General features: G+C 43.2%; 1 protein-coding gene across 1 annotated transcript; it reads right to left on the bottom strand.

The window, feature by feature from the left end:
• Positions 1-1,320: 1,320 nt before the first annotated feature.
• CCDC117 (coiled-coil domain containing 117) lies at positions 1,321-21,018 on the bottom strand. Its single transcript, XM_063456966.1, has 6 exons — positions 20,871-21,018; positions 18,878-19,197; positions 6,611-6,661; positions 6,001-6,240; positions 4,927-5,064; positions 1,321-1,602 (listed from the first exon to the last, which is right to left on the bottom strand). Exons 2-6 carry the CDS (start codon positions 19,183-19,185, stop codon positions 1,350-1,352), a joined length of 990 nt encoding a protein of 329 aa, XP_063313036.1. The 5' UTR covers positions 19,186-19,197; positions 20,871-21,018; the 3' UTR covers positions 1,321-1,349.
• Between the last annotated feature and the right edge of the window lie 4,662 nt (positions 21,019-25,680).

Genomic DNA, 25,680 nt, shown 5'->3' with positions numbered 1-25,680 from the left:
TTTTCCTGGCATTTTTATTCTACATATCCTGAAGTGGGGATTATACCACTAACGCTATTACTAAAGTGCAGTGTGATCTGCACTTTACCTGTGAGTATATTTTATCTTATTTTACTCACCACCTTTTAATTTAATCGGAGAGCACTATCTGCTGTTTTTATTTTCCCTCTTCTCCTGAGAGTTGGACGTACCCCTTGGAGGACAAGCAACAATATATCCCATAAGCGGGGATTATACCGCTGTATGCCTACAAACCCTGAGCTGGCTATAGCTCAACTAAATGTGAGTGTAACATATATCATTTTTTTACTATCACATTAAGTGTATACACTCCGCACGATTAGTCCTTTTCACCTTGTGTCTTCCATACTACAAGACGGTAGAAAATACTACAACAAGAGAACCTACCCCCACAGCGGAATTAGTGACTATACCTACTTTACCTCAAGACATCTATTGGAACTGACCAACCATTCTGGACTATACCTATTTATATTTTTATTCATTTTTAAATTGTATTGTTGTTTTTACTTTTATTTTTATCCATTTTATTTGTGGCGCAACCTTTTTTCTTTACTGTATATCACATATCAAAGCACTACAATACTGGGGTGTCTATTGATTTGGAGTAATGAAACAAGTTCTTCAGCAATTATGATTTTGCACAAACCAAGAAATTAGCAGGAAGTCGTAACTTTATTGCATAATACAAAAAAAAAAAAAGTTTAAAAATGTCTCGTTAACATAGGTACATTTTTCAGAAACTGTAGTGCAATAAAAAAAAAAAAAAAAATCTGAATGGTTATGCAAAACACTTACAATACCCAAAGCAATATTGCAAGTACACAGTAGGTGCAGACCCAGATATCAAACTGATAAACATAGGTTAAATAGTTTCAACATAAAATGTTCAATAAATTCATGGTGGATACATACACTGCACGGACATTGTGCAAATCATTCTAAAACAAATAACTTGGCAACTTTCTGATATACTACCACGTGCCCACTTGCAATTTATAATCCAACGTCGCAGTTACACTAGTAATGAAAACATTCTTCAAGGTCAATCGCAACCAAAACACACTTGCTTGCAAGAAAATTCTCCAATGTAAATATGCAATAAAAAAAAAAACAAAGTAGAAAGTTAACTCTAAAATGAGATGAAATTAGAATTCTAAACAAATGTCAGCTTTTAACATCCCTCTTCCCCCCCCCCCCCTTTTTTATGGCAGTCTTTTAGTGAACTCAATATATCTTCGATTGCCAGTACAACTTGCAAATCAGTAACATTTTCCACAAGAAAAAAAATAAAATCTACACAAAGATTTCATCCCATTAGCAGACATTTAAAGCTCCATTTCCTCTTCTTCTCTGCTCCACATATTCCACAATAAATCAATGTCAATGCCTGGATTGGAAGTACAAAGTTCATCCTCAATTGTTGCCTGCGATTCACTTGGGAATGGATTTGCAGGTCTGATATGATCATCATTGCACAGTTCAGTTTCATTGTTTTGACATCTAGCAACTGACTGAAGTTTGTCAATAAGAAATTCTGGTTGAGGCTTCCAAAGAACAATCTCCATAGATGGACGACTCCTGCAGAAACCATAAGAAAATTGTATTCATGAAAATGTATAATGCATAAATTAGCAAAAGAAAACAAATATTGAAATCTGTTACAGATTCACCAAAGGAATGATTACAAAAGAAGAAATTTAAATAAAAAAGAGAAAAAAAACAAACAAAAAAAATCCGGTTATTTTTAATTTTATAATTCAACTGCTTAGGCCTAATAACTTTGTTTTTTTTTTCAATAGAATAAACTAAAACCAAGGTGGGCAGTCCTTGAGTGTAAAAAAAAAAAAAAAAGGGATCTAAACTAAAAGGTAGTGTCAACATGCAATAATGGTTTATACCAGGGCTCAAAATTTATACGCACTACTAGCCTTTGGCAAGTAAACAATCTCCCCAGCTAGTAAACATTTACCACAGGTGACGGCTATGTAAATCCAAGACTTACAGTGGCAAGTTATTTTTAAAGCATGTCTAGTAGCTTAGGACATGACGTTTTAAGCACTGGTTTTGGCAATATATATTTTTAATAAAATATAGTAATCGAACCAGGCATGCAAAGAAAGTTCAGTTTTATTGGGGTAGTCCATACAATATCTGTATATTTCAACAGTGAGAGACAGAATAACAAAATACAGAAAAACACATGTCAAAAGAGTTATAAATTGATTTGCATGTCAATGAGTGAAATAAGTATTTGACCCCTTCGACTTCGTACATGGTAGCAAAAACCCTTGTTTGAATCAGAGGTCAGACGTTTCTTGTAGTTGGCCACCAGGTTTGCACACCTCTCAGGAGGGATTTTGTCCCACTCTTCTTTGCAGATTCTCTCCAAGTCATTAAGGTTTTGGGACAGACATTTTGCAACTCGACCCTTCAGCTCCCTCCACAGATTTTCTATGGGATTAAGGTCTGGAGACTGGCTAGGCCACTCCAGGACCTTAATATGCTTCTTCTCGAGCCACTCTTGTTTCCTTGGCTGTGTGTTTTTGGTCATTGTCATGCTGGAATACCCATCTATGACCCATTTTTAAATGGTGGAGGGAAGGAGGTTCTCACCCAAGATTTAACGGTTCATGGCCCCGTCCATGGTCCCTTTGATGCGGTGCAGTTGTCCTGTCCCCTTAGCAGAAAAACACCCCCAAACCATAATGTTTTCTCCTCCATGTTTGACGGTGAGGATGGGGTTCTTGGGGTCATAGGCAACATTCCTCATCCTCCAAACACAGCGAGTTGAGGCCAAAGAGCTTGATTTTGGTCTCATCTGACCACAACACGTTAACCCAGTTCTCCTCTCAATCATTTAGATGTGCATTGGCAAACTTCAGACGGGCCTGTACATGTGCTTTCTTGAGCAAGGGGACCTTGCGAGCGCTGCAGGATTTCAGTCCTTCACGGCGTAGTGTGTTACCAATTGCTTTCTTGGTGGCTATGGTCCCAGCTGCCTTGAAATCATTACCAATCCCCCTGTGCAGTTCTGGGCTGATTCCTCACTGTTCTTATGATCATTAAAACTCCAAAATGTGAGATCTTGCATGGAGCACCAGACCGAGGGAGACTGACAGTTTGCGTTTCTTCCATTTTCGAATAATAGCACTAACTGTTGTCACCTTCTCACCAAGCTGCTTGGCGATTGTCTTGTACCCATTCCAGCCTTGTGTAGGTCTACAATCTTGTCCCTGACATCCTTGGACAGTTCTTTGGTCTTGACCATGGTGGAGAGTTTGGAATCTGATTGATTGCTTTTGTGGACAGGTGTCTTTTATACCGGTAACGAGCTGAGATTAGGAGCATTCCCTTTAAGAGAATGCTCCTTATCTCAGCTTGGTACCTGTATAAAAAGACACTAAATACCTATTTCACTTGTTGACATGCAAATCAATTTATCAGTTTTTCTGGATTTTTTTGTTATTCTGTCTCTCACTGTTAAAAACACACCTACCATTAAAATTATAGACTGATCATTTCTTTGTCAGTGGACACACTTTCAAAATCAGCAGGGGATCAAATAGTACACACACTGTAAAATAAATTCTTACATTTTGTCGTGCCTGGGAAGTACAAAAAGGCATGCAATGCCACAACAGCTATTGCTAGCCTGTCAGTCAACATTTAAAGACAATTGTTTGGCATACAATAACACTACACATTATATATTATAATGTAGTATAATGAAGAGATAAACCAACATGTCAGCTACGAGACAAGGCAGGTATGGGAATGAGTCAGATTTAACATACTGACATTATTGAATGAAAGATTATGACTACACTCCACCTTCCAGCCATAATGGAAAGAGGTAAGAGTGTGTGTAACTATCTGCCTTTAACAAAGTGTGTGCCTATCAACGCACGCCTATCAACATGCAAGTGTGTGTGACTGTCTGTAACAGTGTTACATAGTTACATAGCTGAAAAGAGACTTGCGTCCATCAAGTTCAGCCTTACTCACATTTATTTTTTTTGCTGTTGATCCAAAAGGCAAAAAAAAAAAAAAAAAACAGTTTGAAGCACTTCCAATTTTGCAACAAGCTAGGAAAAGAAATTCCTTCTTGACCCCAAAAGGCAGTCAGATTTATCCTTGGATCAAGCAGTTATTACCCTACATTGAAATATTATATCCTTGAATGTTCTGTTTTTGCAAGTATGCATCTAGTAGCTGTTTGAACATCTGTATGAACTCTGATAAAACCACTTCTTCAGGTAGAGAATTCTGCATCCGTATTGTTCTTACAGTAAAAAACAAAAACAAAAAAAAACACAATTCTTTCTTCCAGTCTAAATGCATGCCCTTGTGTCTTATGTAAAGTCCAGTTTGTAAATAGATTGCCACACAATGGTTTGTATTGGCCCCGAATATATTTGTATAATGTTATATCTCCTCTCAGGCGACGTTTTTCTAAACTAAATAGGTTTACATTTGTTAACCTTTCTTCATATGTTCCATTCCTTTTATTAATTTTGCAGCCCGCCTAAGCACTTTTTATAGTACCATAATTTCCTTCTTTAGAACAGGTGCCCAAAATTGCACAGCCTGTAACAGAGTGTGTAAGACTCTATCCAGGCAACTTTGTTGGGGGGGCATCGTGAAGACTTTTCGCACAGGACGCCTAATGGTCTAAGGCCGGCCCTGACTACAGCTGTATTAAAAAAAAAACAAAAAAAATAACGCAGGAATAGGGAGCACTTTACACTGTACCACATGCTAGTAGCATAGGTATTTTTAGAGCTTAGATCATTGCTTTATTTCCATTGTTAAATGTAAATGAGGGTTCTGAACACAAACAATAAATACAAATACTATATATAAACTGCTCTTGAAGTCAACATGTACATCACATGTACTTACATAGATTCTACCATTTTTTTGGTAAATGATTCTTCAAAACCCTTCTTTAAACTTTCTTGAAGCAAATCTGATATTATAAGAGTTGGTAAATAACTAGTTGAAGTTTCTGATTCAATATCTTCATCAGCAAGGTTTAATCTAGGAGTAAAAAAAAATAAAAAAAAAAATTGAGATTAAAAAGCCAACATTCACGTAATTCACATTTAATTATTTTAGAATGTCAATTCAGAAAAATCTAATTTGAAGTTCCTAGGATTGTTGCAAGTACACAGGAAATTGTTGGGTCAATTCATTTAAAAAAAAAAAAAATATATATATATTATATATATATATAAATAATCACTTTTTACGTGCACACTGCCAAGATGTGTGTATCTATAGTAATGGCAATATATTTAACCAAAGACAAGAGTATTTTAATTCACTGGATGTTTGGAGGGTAACACAAACTAAATAATTTGGGGAAATTACAACAGAAGTTTGCCAGCTAAACTGCGTTCTAAAAAATCTCAGAAGAAATTGGAATTTAGTACCCTTTTTCTTTACTGCTGCTATATTTGAACTCATTATTTAAATATTTTTTTGTTGTTAAGTTGCTATGCAATTACATGAGACAACCAAACAAGAATGGACATTTTCAAATAAGACATGTAATTTACCCATTGTTAAACATCCCTCAGTGCTGTAATTCTATAATCTAGAATTGCTGCACTCTTAGCATTAAAAAACAAAAAACTGACAAGCATTGCATGTCTGATGAAATTACTCTTCGTGGTATTCTCACACATGGTAACATTCTGACCATACATCATGGGAATGATCAATCAAGTTGCTTGACTTTGTCTAAACAATGTCATAGTTGAAGGGACAATAAATGTAATTAAAAAATCACCAGTTTTTGGATTGGATCAGTGTATCTCTTGCACTCTTTGAGCAAAGTATTTTGTAAGTGGTTGCTGGTTTCCAATATTTGTCCAAAAGCCAATATATATATATATATATATATATATATATATATATATATATATATATTTTTTTTTTTTTAAACTCCATATTCTCAGTCTTTGTATTTACCTGCTTTCAATATCTTGTATTTTTTTGCATGCCGCCTCACATGGCGATTCCTCCATGTCTTCATTATGGGGTGTTTGTACACGCGCTGAAGAGGGAGTATCAATGCATGGAATGGCACGGTCTCCAGCCACTTCTGATGTTTCAGTCACAGTTGTACTAGCAGATGAAGTTAATCCTTCAGACACTTGTCTTCTATTCACCTCAGCTGCCTCAGATAGTCTCCTTTTCTTTAAAGGGCATCTAAGAAAAATAAATTCCTTAATGATTGTTAGTTTTGAACTAGCAGGAAAAAACAGTGAAAGTAATATAACAAAAGCATTTTTTTTTCTTCTTGTATCACCAACTTATTGCATCTGCCTAGAAATATCCATGCTAAACTGCATGGCCTTCTATTATGTTTGAGAGAAATATCTTATAGTACCTGGCACTAGAGAAAAACATGGCACAAGTGGTGGAACATGTAAGTCATGTATAAATTAATGTAGGTTTTTTTTTTTTTTACTTCAACCTACATCTAATACAGTATACATGTGGATTCAGATGGGTTGAAATATTTAGCATTATATTTTTTTCCCCCATTGGAGAAAACACAAGTGTAATATGTACTTACTCACAGCTATCCTCATGTCGTTTGTGTTTCTTTCGAACAGGAATAGGACACCTAAAGAATAAAAAGGTTAAAAAAATAAAATGAAGAGTTAAGGCAAAATATTTAGTTAAAGCTGCAAAAATGAACAACTAGTTACATAGCTGAAAAGAGACTAAACTTCTTTTTAGTTAATAAAAAATCTAAATAAATAAAAAAACAAAACTACATCAAAACATTCACTCAAATATTTTTATTGGTATAAAAATAAAGAGATTGCCAGTATTATAGTTCTGCATTAGAAAATAATACCATATGTACTACCAGTAAAAAAAAAAATCTCTTCTGTGCATCTCCTGGCTTATCCTTGCTCAATATTGACAGCCAACTTTAGTCCTCTTTGGTCAGAACTGGTTATCCAACCACAATTCATGAAGATAAATTAAGAGCTAGTGTGTGCTCATACATTGAAACATCCTGCCCAAGCACAGGGCATCTCGAAATGCAATTTAGAGCATATCAAACCTTCATAGTCATAACAGATAAGTGGTGCTTCTTACCAAACAGGATTAAAGATTACGGTTCCTATATAACAAGGAAAACCAATGTGCGAAAAAAAAAAAAATATATATATATATATATATATATATATATATATTTACTTTATTATAAAGTAATGCACAATAAGGATACATTATGTACAAAAAGTGGTGCTCTTTTCCCTTTAAAACATTGTTTACAGCAGGAAAAAAATAATAATGAATAAATACACTGCTATTAAACATTTGCCAACAATTGTTGCTAAATAACCTACATGTAAGCCGGTTATGTCTCTGTGTCCAAGCGTTTGTTGTCATAATCTTTCTTCAAATCTACTTAGACACCAAAGTACACCCTCCGATCGACTGTATATGGTCATTAGAGGTCCATTTTAAAAACAGTGCAAGCAAATAGCTGCTGTAAGTTGCCATTAACAGTACCTAGCAGGCCCGGACTGGCCATCGGGCACACTGGGCAAATGCCCGGTGGGCCGCGGTGGCCAGGGGCCGAGGCCGGCAGGGAGATCACAGGATCTCCCCCGCCGGTCTTTGCAGGGCCGGCACTATCCGAGCGCCGGCCCTGCTGTAGTCCATGGCGGGCCGGTGGGGAGATCAAAGATCTCCCTCACCGGCCCACATACAGTATACTGCGGCCGCCGGCTGGGGAGAGAGTGAGGGAGCCAGGAGAGGACCCGGCGGAGCTCCTACTTACAGCTCCGCCAGGCAACGCTCCGGGTCTCGCGAGAGTGAACTCTAGCCTCACAGGCTAGAGTTCACTCACCACTAAGGCCACCAGGGATGGAAGCCAGCAGCAGGATCCCCCCTCCCAGGCATAAGGTAAGCAGGGAGGGGGGATATAGCCTTGGTTAGAAGTGAGGAAGGAAATATATAATTATATTTAGAAAATAAAAAATAAATAAAAAGGTAATGGAGGGAAGAGGGAGGTGTGAGAAAGCTTCCTCTTGCAGGTGTGATGCATGCAACAGAGAAGATTGTTGTAACTGTTGCCAGCATACAATATACAGAATTGGCATTTTGCAGTCTGCAACAGAGTTCTTGGCTCTCAAAGTATCATTTGCCATGGGTGTAACTAGTCCCTGCAAACAAGTACAAATATCTTTCAGCTTTACAGACACCCCTAACACTCACAGCACACACACTCACACACACTGCACCCCTGACACTCACAGCACACACACACTCTGCACCCCTAACACTCACAGCACTCACACACACTGCACCCCTAACACTCACAGCACACACACACACACACTGCACCCCTAACACTCACAGCACACACACACACACACACTCTGCACCCCTAACACTCACAGCACACACACTGAACCCCTGACACACACAGCTTCCTCACACGCACATAGCACCCTCACACAAACAGCACCCACTCACACACAGCACCCTTACCCACATAGCACCCTCACGCAAACACCGCACCCATCACTCACACACACACACACACACACTGCACCCCTCTTGGACACAAACTACACCCCTTACACACACACACACACACTACACCGCTTACACACACTACACCCCTTGCACACAAACTACACCCCTTACACACAAACTACACCCCTTACACACAAACTACACCCCTTACACACAAACTACACCCCTTACACACAAACTACACCCCTTACACACAAACTACACCCCTTACACACACACACTACACCCCTTACACACACACACTACACCCCTTACACACACACACTACACCCCTTACACACACACACACTACACCCCTTACACACACACACTACACCCCTTACACACACACACTACACCCCTTACACACACACACTACACCCCTTACACACACACACTACACCCCTTACACACACACACTACACCCCTTACACACACACACACTACACCCCTTACACACACACACACTACACCCCTTACACACACTACACCCCTTACACACACTACACCCCTTACACACACTACACCCCTTACACACACTACACCCCTTACACACACTACACCCCTTACACACACTACACCCCTTACACACACTACACCCCTTACACACACTACACCCCTTACACACACTACACCCCTTACACACACTACACCCCTTACACACACTACACCCCTTACACACACTACACCCCTTACACACACTACACCCCTTACACACACTACACCCCTTACACACACTACACCCCTTACACACACAGCACAATATGCTTTTGCTTGCATTTTTGTCTCCTGGTATCCCAACTATTGAGACACCAGAGACAAATTTCAAGCAAACACAGTGCAAGCATGTTATTGAATTTGCTTGCGCTGTGCAGAACAAATACAGGGTATTTTTCTCATGCCAGAGCTCTTCAGCAGAGCTCTGCGCATGGACTACCCTGGAAGAGCATTGAACCAACATGTTTACTTTGTGATGGGGCGTGCTTGTCATTGGTGATGACAAAACACACCCTATCTGGCCCGCCCCCTTTTTAGTGGGCCGCTGTAATTAAAAAATGCCCGGGCCGAATTTTCTTCCCAGTCCGGCCCTGGTACCTAGCATTAGGAACAGCTACTAAATACTGACTGGTTTCCAACCTTATTGCTAATCTGCTTTTAAAGATCTTGCTCACTCACTGATTTTATTAAAGGGATACTATAGTCACCTGAACAACTTTAGCTTAATGAAGCAGTTTTGGTGTAAAGAACATGCCCCTGCAGCCTCACTGCTCAATCCTCTGCCATTTAGGAGTTAAATCCCTTTGTTTATGAACCCTAGTCACACCTCCCTGCATGTGACTTGCACAGCCTTCCATAAACACTTCCTGTAAAGAGAGCCCTATTTAGGCTCTCTTTATTGCAAGTTCTGTTTAATTAAGATTTTCTTATCCCCTGCTATGTGAAAAAAGTTGCTAGACCCTGCAAGAGCCTCCTGTGTGTGATTACAGTTCAATTTAGAGATTGAGATACAATTATTTAAGGTAAATTACATCTGTTTGAAAGTGAAACCAGTTTTTTTTTCCATGCAGGCTCTGTCAATCATAGCCAGGGGAGGTGTAGCTAGGGCTGCATAAACAGAAACAAAGTGATTTAACTCCTAAATGACAGTGAATTGAGCAGTGAAATTGCAGGGGAATGATCTATACACTAAAACTGCTTTAGTTAACTAAAGTAATTTAGGTGACTATAGTGTTCCTTTAAAGGACACGGAGGCTCCTATTATGCTATTCTCTTTCTTTTCTTCCTCAGCAGCAAAAGAGAGAAATACTGTAAATATACAACAAAATTTAAATAATAACATCATTTACCCCAAAGGGTTAACCATATATAACACATTAACCAATGAGAGTGTCCCTATCCTAATAATGTCCCATGTGACCTTAAGCCACTCCTTTCTTTTGCTGCTGCCTCCTCAGCTAAGTACAATTTTACATCTCTCTACATATTTGGAAAATGATCTATTTATCTCTGTTTAGTTTGGTACATTTGCCTTAATTTAACCTTGTTACCTATGCCTTATTTTATCACTGTTTTATTGCTGTGTTTGTTGCTCCCTTTCCCCTCCCCTCCCTCATTCAGCTGGTCAGTTTGATTATCTTCTGACCAGGCTTTTCTACCATCCTGCTTTGAAGGGACCTCAGTCTGGGGCTCCCTCCTCGCACCGTGTACCGTTTCCTGCGGTCCCGGCGGTTCGCCGTTAGCCGCGGCGGCCATGTTTTGATTGGCGGTTTTGCCGCGCTTTTTCCTAACGCAGCCAATACGCTCACCTGGCGGCAGTAACGTGTCTGTGTTACTAGCCTGCTCTACTGCTCTAACTGTGCCTAGTTTTTTCTTGTTACTCAGCTTTGCATATTGTTTTACTTGTGCCTCTTAAAAGCTATATTGCTTAACCCCTTAAGGACCAAACTTCTGGAATAAAAGGGAATCATGACATGTCACACAGGCCATGTGTCCTTAAGGGGTTAAATAGCTGGTGCCTCTTAAAGCTGCATTGCTTAAATAGCTGGTGCCTCTTAAAGCTGCATTGCTTAAATAGCTGGTGCCTCTTAAAGCTGCATTGCTTAAATAGCTGGTGCCTCTTAAAGCTGCATTGCTTAAATAGCTGGTGCCTCTTAAAGCTGCATTGCTTAAATAGCTGGTGCCTCTTAAAGCTGCATTGCTTAAATAGCTGGTGCCTCTTAAAGCTGCATTGCTTAAATAGCTGGTGCCTCTTAAAGCTGCATTGCTTAAATAGCTGGTGCCTCTTAACCCCTTAAGGACACATGACATGTGCGACATGTCATGATTCCCTTTTATTCCAGAAGTTTGGTCCTTAAGGGGTTAAAGCTGCATTGCTTAAATAGCTGGTGCCTCTGAAAGCTGCATTGCTTAAATAGCTGGTGCCTCTGAAAGCTGCATTGCTTAAATAGCTGGTGCCTCTGAAAGCTGCATTGCTTAAATAGCTGGTGCCTCTTAAAGCTGTTGGCTTCTTTAGCTAGCTGCTAAACTGTCACACTCCTACTCCAGATAGTAGTGCCCAGTTAAGGCTAAAAATATTTATCTGTCAGTCATTTAATCCTTTCCTCCTGACCACGCAATGATTGAAGGGCCACAGGAGCAAATGGACTCTGAAGAGTTGCATTCCCTCCTGGATGCGGCTATGACGAAGTCCGTGACACAGGCCATATTTACCGCTATGGGGGCCATGTCAGACAATATCACCCTGTCAATTACCAAATCCTCCACTTCTCACCCCCCAGAGGATAATCCGGTAGCCCCTAGTGGGCGTAAGGCCGTCAAAAAGTCCCACCACTTGGACGAAAATGCCTCCAAAATAATACAGACGGACAGGGTAAGTCCTGTCACAGATCATGTGGTTGAACCACAACAAGGAGCCCCCCACCGGGCAAAATCGGTGAGGAATTGGAAAAGGGCTAGAGCTCTCATTGAATCCTCCGAATCTGAGTCGGAGCAAGAGGAGGCACAGAGCGAGTCCGATGAGGAGGACTCTTATAACCCCAGTTTTTTTATTTCCCTGAGCACAGCTCCATGACAGGAGCGGGAGCAGACTCCAAAGATGGAGTAGACGACTCCGCCCTGGTTGATCCACAAGGCGAACCACCTTTTGACCCCGACACCTGGCAACACCCAAGATCCTCGGAGTGGTATCCCCTAGAGCACGTTGCAAAATATATCGCTGCTCGTATTAGAAAACCACTCGACAAGGTGGCATGGAGCAAACTCCGGGCGGAAAGCCCACGCCCCACTATTCCGGATATGGCATGCGCCACCCCGGACGTAGACCCCAAAATTGCCCAATTCTTGGGGAAATCAGGCTGGAAAGCCAAGAAGGGCCTGGATTTTGCCTGGCGGAATTGCCAGGACAAGGTCCTGGATATCCTAGGGCCAATTGCAAAAATGTTTGACATGGTCGAAGGCGCAATAACAGGTGGTACCCCGGTGGATTTAGAGGCACTCAGGGGGTGGATCCAGCGAGCCGTATGCCTGCTGGGCAACGCCAATACAGCGGTAGCCACAGAACGGCGCAAGGCAATCTTGAGAAAAATAGAACCTAAGCTAGTGAACCTAGCTATTTCAGAGCCTGGACCCCAGGCAAAAGCCCTCCTATTTGGAGATACTTTTGTTAAAGAGCTAGGCACATATGCAGGCACCTTTACGGCACTTGATGAAGCTCAGGCCAACATGAAACGAGTGTTTCACCAGAGAGTTTTTGGCGGGGCCAGCAGATATCAGGGCAGTCAGCCCGGCCGAGCACCTCGGGGTTCATACTGGAGCTACCGAGGCCCCATACAGTCCAGGCTTACAAACACCTGAACCCAGAACTACCACACCGTTCTTCCCAGTCCGGGGCAGACCATGGCAGTCTCGAGGACCCAGAGGTTCTTCCTATGGCCGACGACCTTATGGTAAGTTCTATACCTCGACATCTGGCTTCACTAACTATGGTAGGGGGCAGACTGTCATTTTGTCACTGCATGGTGCAAGCCCACTGCAGATGCATGGATCCTTCACACTGTTCAGGGATACTCTATAGATTTTGTACATTACCCTGTTCAAATACAACCCCCCAACCGCATGGTGTTTCCCACTCACGACCAATACCCAATATCTCAAGAAGTACAAGCCTTAGCCTCCAAGGGCGCTATTGCAGAAGTCCTCCCTCTCTTAAGCAACCTCTTCCTGGTTCCCAAAAAGGGCGGAGGCGTCCGTCCAGTCATCAACCTACGACCCCTAAACATGTTTGTCACATACCACCACTTCAAGATGGAAGGCATCCACTCTCTAAGAGATCTCCTGCTTACAGGGGACTGGATGGTCAAGCTCGACTCGAAGGATGCGTACCTCACGGTTCCGATGGCCGAAGAGTGCCAAAACTTCCTACAATTCCAATGGGAAGAGACCTTATGGCGATTCAAATGCCTACCGTTCGGCCTATCGTCGGCACCATGGTGCTTCACGAAGCTCATGAAACCAGTGGTCGCCCTCCTATGCAGCAGAGGAGTTCGACTCATAATATACCTGGACGATATCCTCATAATGGCGCAAGACCCTCATCTGCTCCACGAACATTTCTCGTGGACGAGGACTCTACTAGAAAACCTGGGGTTTCTAATCAACTGGGAGAAGTCGGTCACCAAACTCTCTCAGTCAATAGAATACCTGGGATTCACTATAGATGCTGTGAACGGGGCACTCCTACTCCTGACAGCCAAAGTCAAATCCATCAAAAAGGAAATCAGGCGGACTTTAGCATGTCCCATTCTTACCTAGAGACAACTGGCCAGGATTGTCGGCCTCCTCTCAGCGTCAATCCAAGCCATGTTCCCATGGCCTCTGCACTACAGGGCACTCCAACGACTGAAAGCCAAATACCTTTGCTCAGGGCACTCATACTCAGACTCTGTTCATCTCGACTGCACCGCCAAAGAGGAACTCAAGTGGTGGCTACAACACATGGAAGCATGGAACGGCCGAGCGATCTTCGGGAACCACCCCAGACATCATAGTGGAATACGGTGCAAGCATGCTCGGCTGGGGAGCGCACCGTGGAGCTATCTCCACCGGAGGAAAATGGTCCCTAGAGGAACAGAAACTACATATCAACTGCCTAGAACTGCTAGCAGGATCGTTTGCTCCACGGAGTCTTTTAAGTATATCGACCAACTGCTCCATTCTATTACGCATGGACAATATATCAGCGGTCCGGTATATCAACCACCTCGGGGGCACGAGGTCAACAATACAAGCAGAACTGGCGAAAAGATTTCTGTCAATTCTGTCTGGACCGCAACATTTCGGTACAAGCAGAGTACATTCCGGGGATGTCCAACATAGTGGCGGATTGGAACTCCAGACACCTACGAGATGCCAGCGACTGGCGGATGAACCTGGTCATCTTCAGCCACTTACAATCACTTTGGGGCCCCCTGGACATCGATCTCTTCACGTCACGTTGGAACACACATTTGCCAAAATTCTTCAGCTGGAGGCCGGATCCGGAAGCTCTGGCGACGGACGCTTTCCTCCAACCATGGCGGAAAACCTGCCACTAAGTTTTCCCTCATCGCACGAACTCTACTGCATCTCAGACGTCACCGAACCTCCCTGAACCTCATAACCCCCTTTTGGACGTCTCAACCCTGGTCCATAGATCTCAAGAGATTACTACCGGTGACAACCGACCTCATACGGGATTCTGACGGGAACTCACACCCCCTTTTACTTCAGGGACAGCTCAAACTCAATGCAAAGGAAATGCAAAGGAAAGGTTTTTTTACTGTAAGAACAATCAGGATGTGGAATTCTCTGCCTGAAGAAGTGGTTTTATCAGAGTCCATACAGATGTTCAAACAGCTACTAGATGCATACTTGCAAAGACAGAATATTCAAGGATATAATCTTTCAATGTAGGGTAATAACTGCTTGATTCAAGGATAAATCTGACTGCCATTCTGGGGTCAATAAGGATTTTTTTGTCCTAGCTTGTTGCAAAATTGTGCTTCAAACTGGGGTTTTTTTTTTTTTTTTTCTTCTTCTCTTTTGGATCAACAGCAAAAAACAGGTGTGAGGAAGGCTGAACTTGATGGACGCAAGTCTCTTTTCAGCTATCTAACTATGTAACTCTTGGCATGGCTCCTCTCAGGGGACCCTATTACATCCCAAATGTTCCACAGGCAACTCTGGATCTCCTGGCAGGAGCTTGGGCCCCAGGAACAAGGAAGTCGTACCTACATGCCTGGAACGCATGGAATGGTTGGTGCATGGAACAACACATGGATCCCATATCTGCAAATGTGAGTCAGGTTCTGAGTTTCCTGACTTCACTTTACGACTATGGTCTGGCATATCATACAATTAACTTGTATAGATCAGCGATCTCGGCAGGCCATCAAAGCTGGAATGGACTCAAAGCAGGAAAGCACCCAGTGATGTGTCGACTTTTACGTGGCATCAAGTTTGCACGCCCACCAAGACCTAAATATGCAGCCTTATGGGATGTTGGCCTAGTTCTCAGACTTTTCGAAAATTGGACAAGAAATGAGGAACTCTCGATCAAACAACTCACTACTAAGTTGGTTACGCTATTGTGTCTAATCTCCTGTAAACGTGTCTCAGATGTCGAGCACTGGACCTCACGGCACGCTCATTTACACCAGAAGGAGTCTCCTTCAACATATCGAGACGTACGAAGACATCCATTACATCAGTATTCTACCCAGCCCTTCCACATAACGTTAAGTTATGTCCAGTAGCCTGCCTCAAGGAATATGAGGCAAGGACCATCTCAATTCGTGATTCCCGGTATCCAGATCTGTTTCTGGCACTCCGACAACCTCACCATCCGGTTTCTACTATCACCATATCTCGCTGGTTAAATGTATTATTGATACCTGCACGTACGGAGCACATTCTGTAAGGGGTGCTATGGCATCAAACTCGTTTCTCTAGGTGGTAGGCTAGAAGACCTCCTCCGTGCAGCTGATTGGTCCAGAGAATCTATGTTCTGAGAATTTTATTTCTGACAAATGTCTAATTTTTCCACTTCAGTGATCACGCAGCTTTGAACTAGCATAATAGGAGCCGTGTCCTTTAATAAAATTACCAGATTTTACTAATTTCGTGACGTAAAGTCATGATTTTAAAAAGGACACGGAGGCGAGTATTATCCCACCCAATCCAGGTAAGTTACGCCCTCCCTGTGAATATACTGTCATGTAATGGGGCACGAGTTGTGTAATAATGTGATTTATTCTTTCACCTGATGACTAGTACTGAAATGAAAAATTGGTTTTTGGTAGATAGGATCATAATATAATATGGAAATAAGATCCAAGAACATATTTTACCATTTCATTTCTTTTTCTTTTTTCATCTGGAGCCTGTTGCTATAAGTTTCTGGAAATCACGGTTCTTCACTTTATTGACTACATCGTTTTTCTGTTTGAGGAAGTGTTCATCGACAACATCGAAAGAAAGAGGAGTGGCTTAAGGTCACATGGGACATTATTAGGATAGGGACACTCTCATTAAGTGTTCTTGCATAGCAAGACCACTTAATAATAATAATATATATGTGAGATAACATTAAGTGTTCTTGCATAGCAAGACCACTTAATGTTATCTCACATATATATTATTATTAAGTGTTCTTGCATAGCAAGACCGCTTAATGTTATCTCACATATATATTATTATTATTATTATTATTATTATTATTAAGTGTTCTTGCATAGCAAGACCACTTAATGTTATCTCACATATATATTATTCTTATTATAGCCAAATTTACCACCCTAACTCCTCCCACAGTTTTTACACTACATAGACAAAAATACACCAAAACGTGCGGATTGTTCCCGATTGGTGTGTTATTACTTTGTGGAACGTTTCGCTGAATGGTTCACGGAATATCGTCGTTCTCAAGGCCAAATTGTTCCAATAGGAATGAATGGCAAAATGTTCAAAGCTAGAGTGGGAGCAGGCAAAAGCTGAAAAATCAGGACATGATTTCTAAACTGCCACCACTCCCTCATTTTCAAGCCCACCTGCACAAATCTTATATCAAAACGTTCAGCTATCCCTGCTGCCACTAAAAATGTCCACGGCTAAGCCATAGTCCTGATAGTTTTCACAATATGACCATTTGTTTGCAACTCACGCCGTCCATTGACATTCATTGAAACTCCACTCTAGCCAGCTCAAATTTGAAGGGCAATTTCTAAACTGCGACTGTGCCTTCATTGTTAATATTGCAGAGACATACTATGCATCAAAATGTAGGTCTGGGTCTTGTGATTCTCACAATATAAAGCTCTTCGCTGTAGGATTTATAGTTTTTAAAATACGACCGTTTGAAGATGGCAACCGCCAAAATACTCTGACCTGTGCCAGGCTGGAGCAGCAAGTGATGTCATAGACAAAGCCTTTTGCACCTGCTAATGTTTTTATAAATGTATGGTTTAATGTAACTGTGAAGCACTTTGGGCAACAACGTTGCAATTAAATGTGCTATATAAATAAATAATAACAGTTACTTCGCCCACTCCAGTTGTAGACTACTGGTGGAGGCAAGAACACTTCGCACAATTTCCCCAGAAATTGTAGCTTTTCTAGTTATTATTATTATTATAGCCAAATTTGCCACCCTAACTCCTCCCACAGTTTTTACACTACATAGACAGAAATATACCAAAACGTGCAGATTGTTCCCGATCGGATTGCCATTACTTTGTGGAACGTTTCGGCGAATGGTTCTCGGAATATCGTCGTTCTTGTGGCGAAATTTGTCCCATAGGAATGAATGGCAAAGCTAGAGTGGGAGCTGGCAAAAGCTGAAAAATCAGGACATGATTTCTAAACTGCCACCACTCGCTCATTTTCAGGCCCACCTACACAAATCTTATATCAAAACGTTCAGATATCCCTGCTGCCACTAAAAATGTCCACAGCTAAACCATAGTCCTGATAGTTTTCACAATATGACCATTTGTTTGCAACTCACGCCGTCCATTGACATTCATTGAAACTCCACTCTGCAAAGCTCACATTTGAAGTGCAATTTTTAAACTGCGACTGTGCCTTCATTGTTAATATTGCAGAGACATACTATGCACCGAAATGTAGGTCTGGGTCTTGTGATTCTCACAATATAAACCTCTTCACTGTAGGATTTATAGTTTTTAAAATACGACCGTTTGAAGATGGCAACCACAAAAATACTCTGACCTGTGCCAGGCTGCAGCAGCAAGTGATGTCATAGACAGGGCCTTTTGCACCTGCTAATGGTTTGTATAACTATGTTTTAATGTAACTGTGAAGCTCGTTGGGCAACAACGTTGCAATTAAATGTGCTATATAAATAAATAATAACAGTTACTCCACCCACTCCAGTTGTAGACTACTGGTGGAGGCAAGAACACTTCACACAATTTCCCCAGAAATTGTAGCTTTTCTAGTTGGTTAATGTGTTATATATGGTTAACCCTTTGGGGTAAATGATGTTATTATTTAAATTTTGTTGAATATTTACAGTATTTCTCTCTTTTGCTGCTGGGGAATAAAAGAAAGAGAATAGCATAATAGGAGCCTCCGTGTCCTTTAGAAAATCGTGACTTTACGTCATGAAATTAGTAAAATCTGGTAATTAGTTGCTGCTCCCATCAGACTGACATATGTGCAACATATGATGCGGTCATGCCTCTGAAAATACTTGTTAAACTTTTGGGGGGGGGGGGGGAATATTACAATTAAAAATACTTACGCTAGACTAGATGGAGAAAACACTGATCCTCCTTTGAAGTTCTGGAATGTAGGTGTATATCCTATATTCATGTAACCTCCTGATGGTGTACTAGAAGGGCAGTGGTTATACATACTGAAATATGGATCAAGGTTCATTGCATTTGCCATTGAGATTTCATTGCTTTGGTTAAGATCACCAAGAGATAAGGGATTTGGAGATTCTGCAAAACCAGGCTGATTGTTCCTTTGTAGATATGCATCTGAAGACTGACCACAATCCATCCCAAACAGTGGTATAGCATTAAAATATGTATCAATAACTGCCATCACAGATATGTCCTAAATAAATAAAAAGAGAGAAAACACAACATTAAAAATATAAAAAAAAAAAAAAAAAAACACAAAAAAGTTGCATGTGTAAAAGAAAAAATATAAACACCCCAAAATTATTATTTTTTTTAAATGTTAACAATCTTGTTTATTCCAATTAATTGTCTTTAAATTGATTAATCTTAGGGTTGTATATGACTAGAATACACAAACAGTGTAAAAAGACACTCAGTATATACAATAAAGCCCAGTTTGGGTACACTGGCGGTAACTCAGTATATACAATAAAGCCCAGTCTGGGTACACTGGCAGTAACTCTGTGCCCAGACTCCGTATATACAATAATGCTTAGTCTGGGTACACTGGCAGTAACTCTGTGCCCAATCTCAGTATATACAATAATGCCCAGACTCCGTATATACAATAAAGCCCAGTCTGGGTACACTGGCGGTAACTCAGTATTTACAATAAAGCCCAGTCTGGGTACACTGGCAGTAACTCTGTGCCCAGACTCAGTATATACAATAATGCCCAGTCTGGGTACACTGGCAGTAACTCTGTGCCCACACTCAGTATATACACAATAATACCCAGTCTACTCAGTATATACAATAATGCCCAGTCTGGGTACACTGGCGGTAACTCTGTGCCCAAACTCAGTATATACAATAAAGCCCAGTCTGGGTACACTGGCAGTAACTCTGTGCCCAGACTCAGTATATACAATAAAGCCCAGTCTGGGTACACTGGCAGTAACTCAGTACCCACACTCAGTATATACAATAATGCCCAGTCTGGGTACACTGGCAGTAACTCAGTACCCACACTCAGTATATACAATAATGCCCAGTCTGGGTACACTGGCAGTAACTCAGTACATACACAATAATACCCAGTCTACTCAGTATATACAATAATGCCCAGTCTGGGTACACTGGCAGTAACTCTGTGCCCAGACTCAGTATATACAATAAAGCCCAGTCTGGGTACACTGGCGGTAACTCAGTATTTACAATAAAGCCCAGTCTGGGTACACTGGCAGTAACTCGGTGCCCACACTCAGTATATACAATAAAGCCCAGTCTGGATACACTGGCAGTAACTCAGTACCCACACTCAGTATATACAATAATGCCCAGTCTGGGTACACTGGCAGTAACTCTGTGCCCAGACTCAGTATATACACAATAATACCCAGCCTACTCAGTATATACAATAATGCCCAGTCTGGGTACACTGGCAGTAACTCTGTGCCCACACTCAGTATATACAATAAAGCCCAGTCTGGGTACACTGGCAGTAACTCTGTGCCCACACTCAGTATATACAATAATGCCCAGTCTGGGTACACTGGCAGTAACTCTGTGCCCACACTCAGCATATACAATAATGCCCAGTCTGGGTACGCTGGCAGTAACTCTGTGCCCACACTCAGCATATACAATAATGCCCAGTCTGGGTACGCTGGCAGTAACTCTGTGCCCACACTCAGTATATACAATAATGCCCAGTCTGGATACGCTGGCAGTAACTCTGTGCCCACACTCAGTATATACAATAATGCCCAGTCTGGGTACTCGGTGCTGTACTAGGTAGTCCCGGCAGGGAGGTGCAGGCTGGCACGGGGCTGGCAGTGAGCAGGCCCACAGAGCGGGTAGTACAGGGAGCTGGGGTGCTCTTACCTCGGGCAGTGCGGTGCGGCCTACGTTCTACCCGCGGTACACACAGTGCATACGGAGTCTGTCTTATCGGTGGAGATCCAGCTTTCACTGACCCCGGCCGCTCGCTGACAGCAGCTCTTATCACACGGTGGGCGGGGCCTCGGCACGATTCTAGAAAACTCGCAGGAGTTCTATGGGCTGAGCTGCGCGCGCTCATATTTTACCTCACACACAGCGCGCGCTCTGCCAGGGAGCCCGACAGCAACTACTGCACTCACTCACTCACTCACTCACTCACTCACTCACTCACTCACTGTATACTACCAGCTACAACTACACTAACTGACTGACTGACTGACCGTATGCTGTGTGTGATTTGTGTGAGGGTGCTGTGGGTAATGTGTATGCTGTGTATAAATGTTAGAATGGATTGTGTGTTGGGGGGGGGGGGGGGGGGTGTAAATAAACAAATAAAAATAAGCAGGCATTATATCCATTCCCTTTGCATTAGGCTTAAGAACTTTGGGTGTAAAGTAAACCCTTTAACTTTTTGCATTCTTGAATACTCTGTAGTCCTGACAGTAGATTTCTTAAAACGTCTGCGCCAAGGTTTCCTGAAACCAGTTCATGAATGAATGCATCTCTTTTTATTTGGATTCCTCTAAAGCCTCAGAGGAGCAATGGTTACACAATTTCATTTTGTGTTCATCCGGTAATGGATTAGCACATTCTGAGCAGAACAGGTGTTAGATTTACACATAGTTTTAAGTCTGACCATAGGAGGAGGCGGAACATTATCCATTTTGTCCGTATCAGATGAAAAAGGACTAGACCAGTGCTTCCCAAACCAATCCTCAAGGAACCCCTACCAGTCCAGGATTTAGGGATTACTCAGGATTTAGAGAAAAGAAAAAAAAAAACACACCTTAGACACAACTGGGTAATCCCTAAATACTGGACTGGTAGGGGTGCCTTGAGGTCTGGCACTGGACTAGACATCTGTAATATAAACTGTGACGGACCACCTGGCAACCCGACCGGATACCTCTGTCAGTCGCTGCTTCCTAGTAATCCTTGAGTACCATAAGCACCGTACCGGACACCATAACCACCGTAAACCCCACAAACCGCTGTAGCTTGGAAGGGGCCTTGCTGTCCTCCACCCACCCTGGATCCAGCTTCCAGTGGGTAGACCTCTCCTAGTCCATAGAGTGAAGCAGTTTGCTTTTACAAGAGCAAGTGTTGTGATCCAAGAAAGTATAGTTGTAGCGGAGCCCTAGTCCTAGTAGGGAATCTCCTCCGCCGATTACTCCAACATATGCTCAGGAACAAGTAGAATACTCCAAGGGAGCAGCCAAATATAGGAAAATACTCCCGGAATCTACCACCTCCTCCCCAGCAACTGGACGACACTCAGCTCTGGCAGTGGTGTATCCTGGTTTTGTGCTGCCCTATTCCGGCTCCCGGCATCACTCTGCGGCGTGAGGGAGCTGAGCAGAGCGCTCAGGGGAAAGTGCTCCCTCGCCAGCGCCTTCTGCCTGCCTGGCTGGACTTTTAGCCGCAAGGCTAACAAGACATTTGCCCTGGGCATTTGGGGGCGGCTTTTTTTGCTGCCCCCTGGAAAATGCCACCCAAGGCAAATGCCTTGTTTGCCTCGCGGCTAATACGTCCCTGAGCTCTGGGGGTATAACTGATTTTAATCGAGCCACACACAGCCTTTTATGAGAATCACCATGCAAGGCGTTTAAAATTACACATTCCAGGGGCATTCCCCACTGGACCTGAGAGTAGACTGAGAGAAAGTACACAACATAATTACATTAACTCTCAGGTCCAGGACATGTACAATATGAATCACCCCAAAACATACATTTCCCCATAAGATACCCATTTAAGTCCTATATCCCTGGATCTGAGTGCCCAACATATCCGAAAACCGCTCAGATCCCACAAATGCAGCCGAAACGCCACCGGGGTATAGTTTAAACCGACTGCACACGAGGCGCCTGCCCAAAAAGGTTCCATGGAATCAGGCTGTGTGGCTGGCCTCTTTCGGAAGCATAAACTACATATAAAAAAAACAGTACAAAACTGTTTGTGTGTACATTCGTTGGGTGTATCTTGTTCGGGAGTTTGCCACTCTGCCTGAATGTAACGGAATACAACGCCGCCATTAACCGCAACAGCAAATCCATGGAAATTGCCCAACGTTGGTCCGGATGCTTCGACTCCTCCAAACCCACAGGACACGCTGCAAGCAAAACTCTTTTGTAATGTCTCGCCATCCCAAAAAACGAAACAGGAATGATAGAGCAGACAAAGCTATTTCTGCCGCTGCACAAGAGTGACCCTGCTCGAGTAACCTATTCAAATACTTCAACGTTACCTCAAACCGGGCCGTCTCAGACGACAGCCGCACCGATCCATCCACGAAAGACAACCAACCTGACCACACCGACCTGTATGCCTTCCACGTAGAGGCAGACAACAAGTCCGACAACAAGGACATCAAGCCTCCAAAACTAGGTCCCATAAGTAGGACGGGCAGAGAAGACCCTTGCGATCCGCTCCTGGAGCCGACTCCCAAAAACGGTCCCATTGAAACTGAGAAAGAGAGTCAGCCACTACTTTCAACTCCCCCGGTACATGCCATGCCTGCATCCATACATTAAACCTTAAGCTTAGCACAAGATGTCGCAAGAGAGCCAAACTTGAGGAGATGCAGACGACTATTTGTTAATCATGCGGATAACACTCATATTGTCCTTCTGAAAAACCACCACCCGATCCCGAAGATCCTCTTCCAAAAATGCCAGAGCCACCACTATGTGAAAAAAGTTCCAAAAATGTAAGGTTACGTGTAACGTCTAACTCACACCAATCCGGTGGCCATGCAGCCGCATAACACTTGCCCCGAAAAAAGGCCCCAAACACCTACAGACCCCAATGCATCCGTGAAGAGGTCCAACTGTGAATTGGACACCGCTTCCCGCAAACCAGCATGACTGCCCATTTTACATTACACTCCATACTTGTAGGTCAGCCTGCAGCTTGGCCATTACCCAAATAAAATGGTGTGCTTCCCTGATCCCGACCGTCGCCAAGGACAAGCAACGATGAAAGGCCTGACTCATAGGTAAAACCCGGCAAGCAAAATTTAGATGACCCAGCAACACGTGCATTGTCCGCAACTGAACCTTCGGAACCAACTTCACCAGATCAATCTGCCTTAGCAGCACAATGAGCTTTTTCGTCAGGCAGACGAAGTCCATCGTGTCAATTTCTATCCCTAGGAAAGACAACCTAGTGGACGGCCCTTCCATCTTCTGCTCCACCACCGGCATGCCAAACAAATTGCCACTGAGCACAGTAACTGGGCACACCCCTCATCCTTCCGAGGACCCACAAAGAAGAAGTCATCAACATGAGTTACCGAATCAATGCCCAAAAACTGAACCACAACCCACTCCAAAACGAAGCAAACATTTCAAAATATGAACACAAAATGGAGCAGCATATTCGGAGGCACATGACATAGAAATACAAAATTGCCCTGAAATTGAAAACCCAGAAGGTGAAAACATTCCGGGTGAATCGGCAACAACCGAAACACCAATTCAAGGTATGATTTTGCGAGGAGTGCCCCCACTACCATTCTCCTAACTAGCTATAACGCCTGATCGAAAGAGGAGTACCGAACCCTGCTGAAATCCCTGTCAATGTCATCATTCACCGAACTCCCAGCCAGGTAATGAATCATACGAAAGGAACCAGACTCCTTTTTCGGGGCCAACCCCAAGGACGATACCCGCAGGTTAGGAAAGGGGAGAAATTCAAATGGCCCAGCTCGAACCACGGCAACATCCTTGCCACGCTAACTGGTGTCCTCTCCCTTAGAACCGTCCTCACGGGCCCCCGACTTGTCTGTTTTGCCTTCTTTAAGCATCGAATTGCAGGGTGAATCCCCCCGCAATGCGAGCACTCATACTTAAACCTGCAGGAGTACCACCTGCAGTGGCTCTGATTAAAAAGTCAACACACTCCTTTTTTCTGACCAGCTGGTGCACCGGAGAGTGCTCCGGCTACCCTTGGAATGGAAGAGTGACAAATGGGAGCAGAGGCGTAGCGTGGGGGGTGCGGGGGGCCGGCCGCACCGGGCGCAACATCTGGGGGGGGGGCGCGCTCGCACAGCCATGCTCCAGCTGGAGAGATCAGAGATAACAAAATAAAACAATTTCATTGATAGGTTGTGGGGCCCCTGATGGAGTGCAGGGCCCCACAACCTACCGCTCTGCATGTCAACCCACTTCCCCCCCCCATCCTCAAATGAGACCTGGCAGCTTCACCTCCTCTCTGCCAGGTCTCCTTCTCCAGTCCCGTGCGGCTCTGTGTGATGGGAGAGGTGGACAGGAAGTGGCATCACTTCCTGTTTACTCCTCTCACACAGAGCCCGATCAGCAGGGGAAGGAGCAGCAGCCTGGGAGAGAAGAGGAAGCCGAGAGAAAGGTAGGCACTAATCACCCTTCCCCCCTCCCACTGTGTCCCTAATAACCCCCCCCCCTGTCACTACTCACCCCTCCCTGTCACTAGTCACCCGCCCCTACTCACCCCCCTGTGTCACTAGTCACCCCCCCTGTTTCACTAGTCACCCCTCCTGTCACTAGTTTCCCCCTGTTTCACTAGTCACCCCTCCTGTCACTAGTCACCCCCCTGTGACACGGGGGTTACTAGTGACACAGGAGGGGTGACTAGTGACAGGAGGCTGTCACTAGTCACCCCCCCTGTCACTAGTCACCCCCTGTGTCACTAGTCACCCCCCCCTGTCACTAGT

Source organism: Pelobates fuscus, chromosome 5 (assembly GCF_036172605.1).
Source record: "Pelobates fuscus isolate aPelFus1 chromosome 5, aPelFus1.pri, whole genome shotgun sequence".
NCBI lineage: Eukaryota > Metazoa > Chordata > Amphibia > Anura > Pelobatidae > Pelobates > Pelobates fuscus.
The sequence above is the reverse complement of the archived record's forward strand: the minus strand, read 5'-3'. Positions and strand labels throughout refer to the sequence as shown.

Excerpts from the sequence above, each read along its gene's own strand:
- CCDC117 (XM_063456966.1), bottom strand. The coding sequence starts at position 19,185 with ATGGCAGTTATTGATACATATTTTAATGCTATACCACTGTTTGGGATG. Across the intron at positions 6,662-18,877 it reads TTTTCTCCATCTAGTCTAGC|GTGTCCTATTCCTGTTCGAA; the intron begins GTAAGTATTTTT and ends TTTATTCTTTAG. Across the intron at positions 6,241-6,610 it reads CGACATGAGGATAGCTGTGA|ATGCCCTTTAAAGAAAAGGA; the intron begins GTAAGTACATAT and ends TATTTTTCTTAG.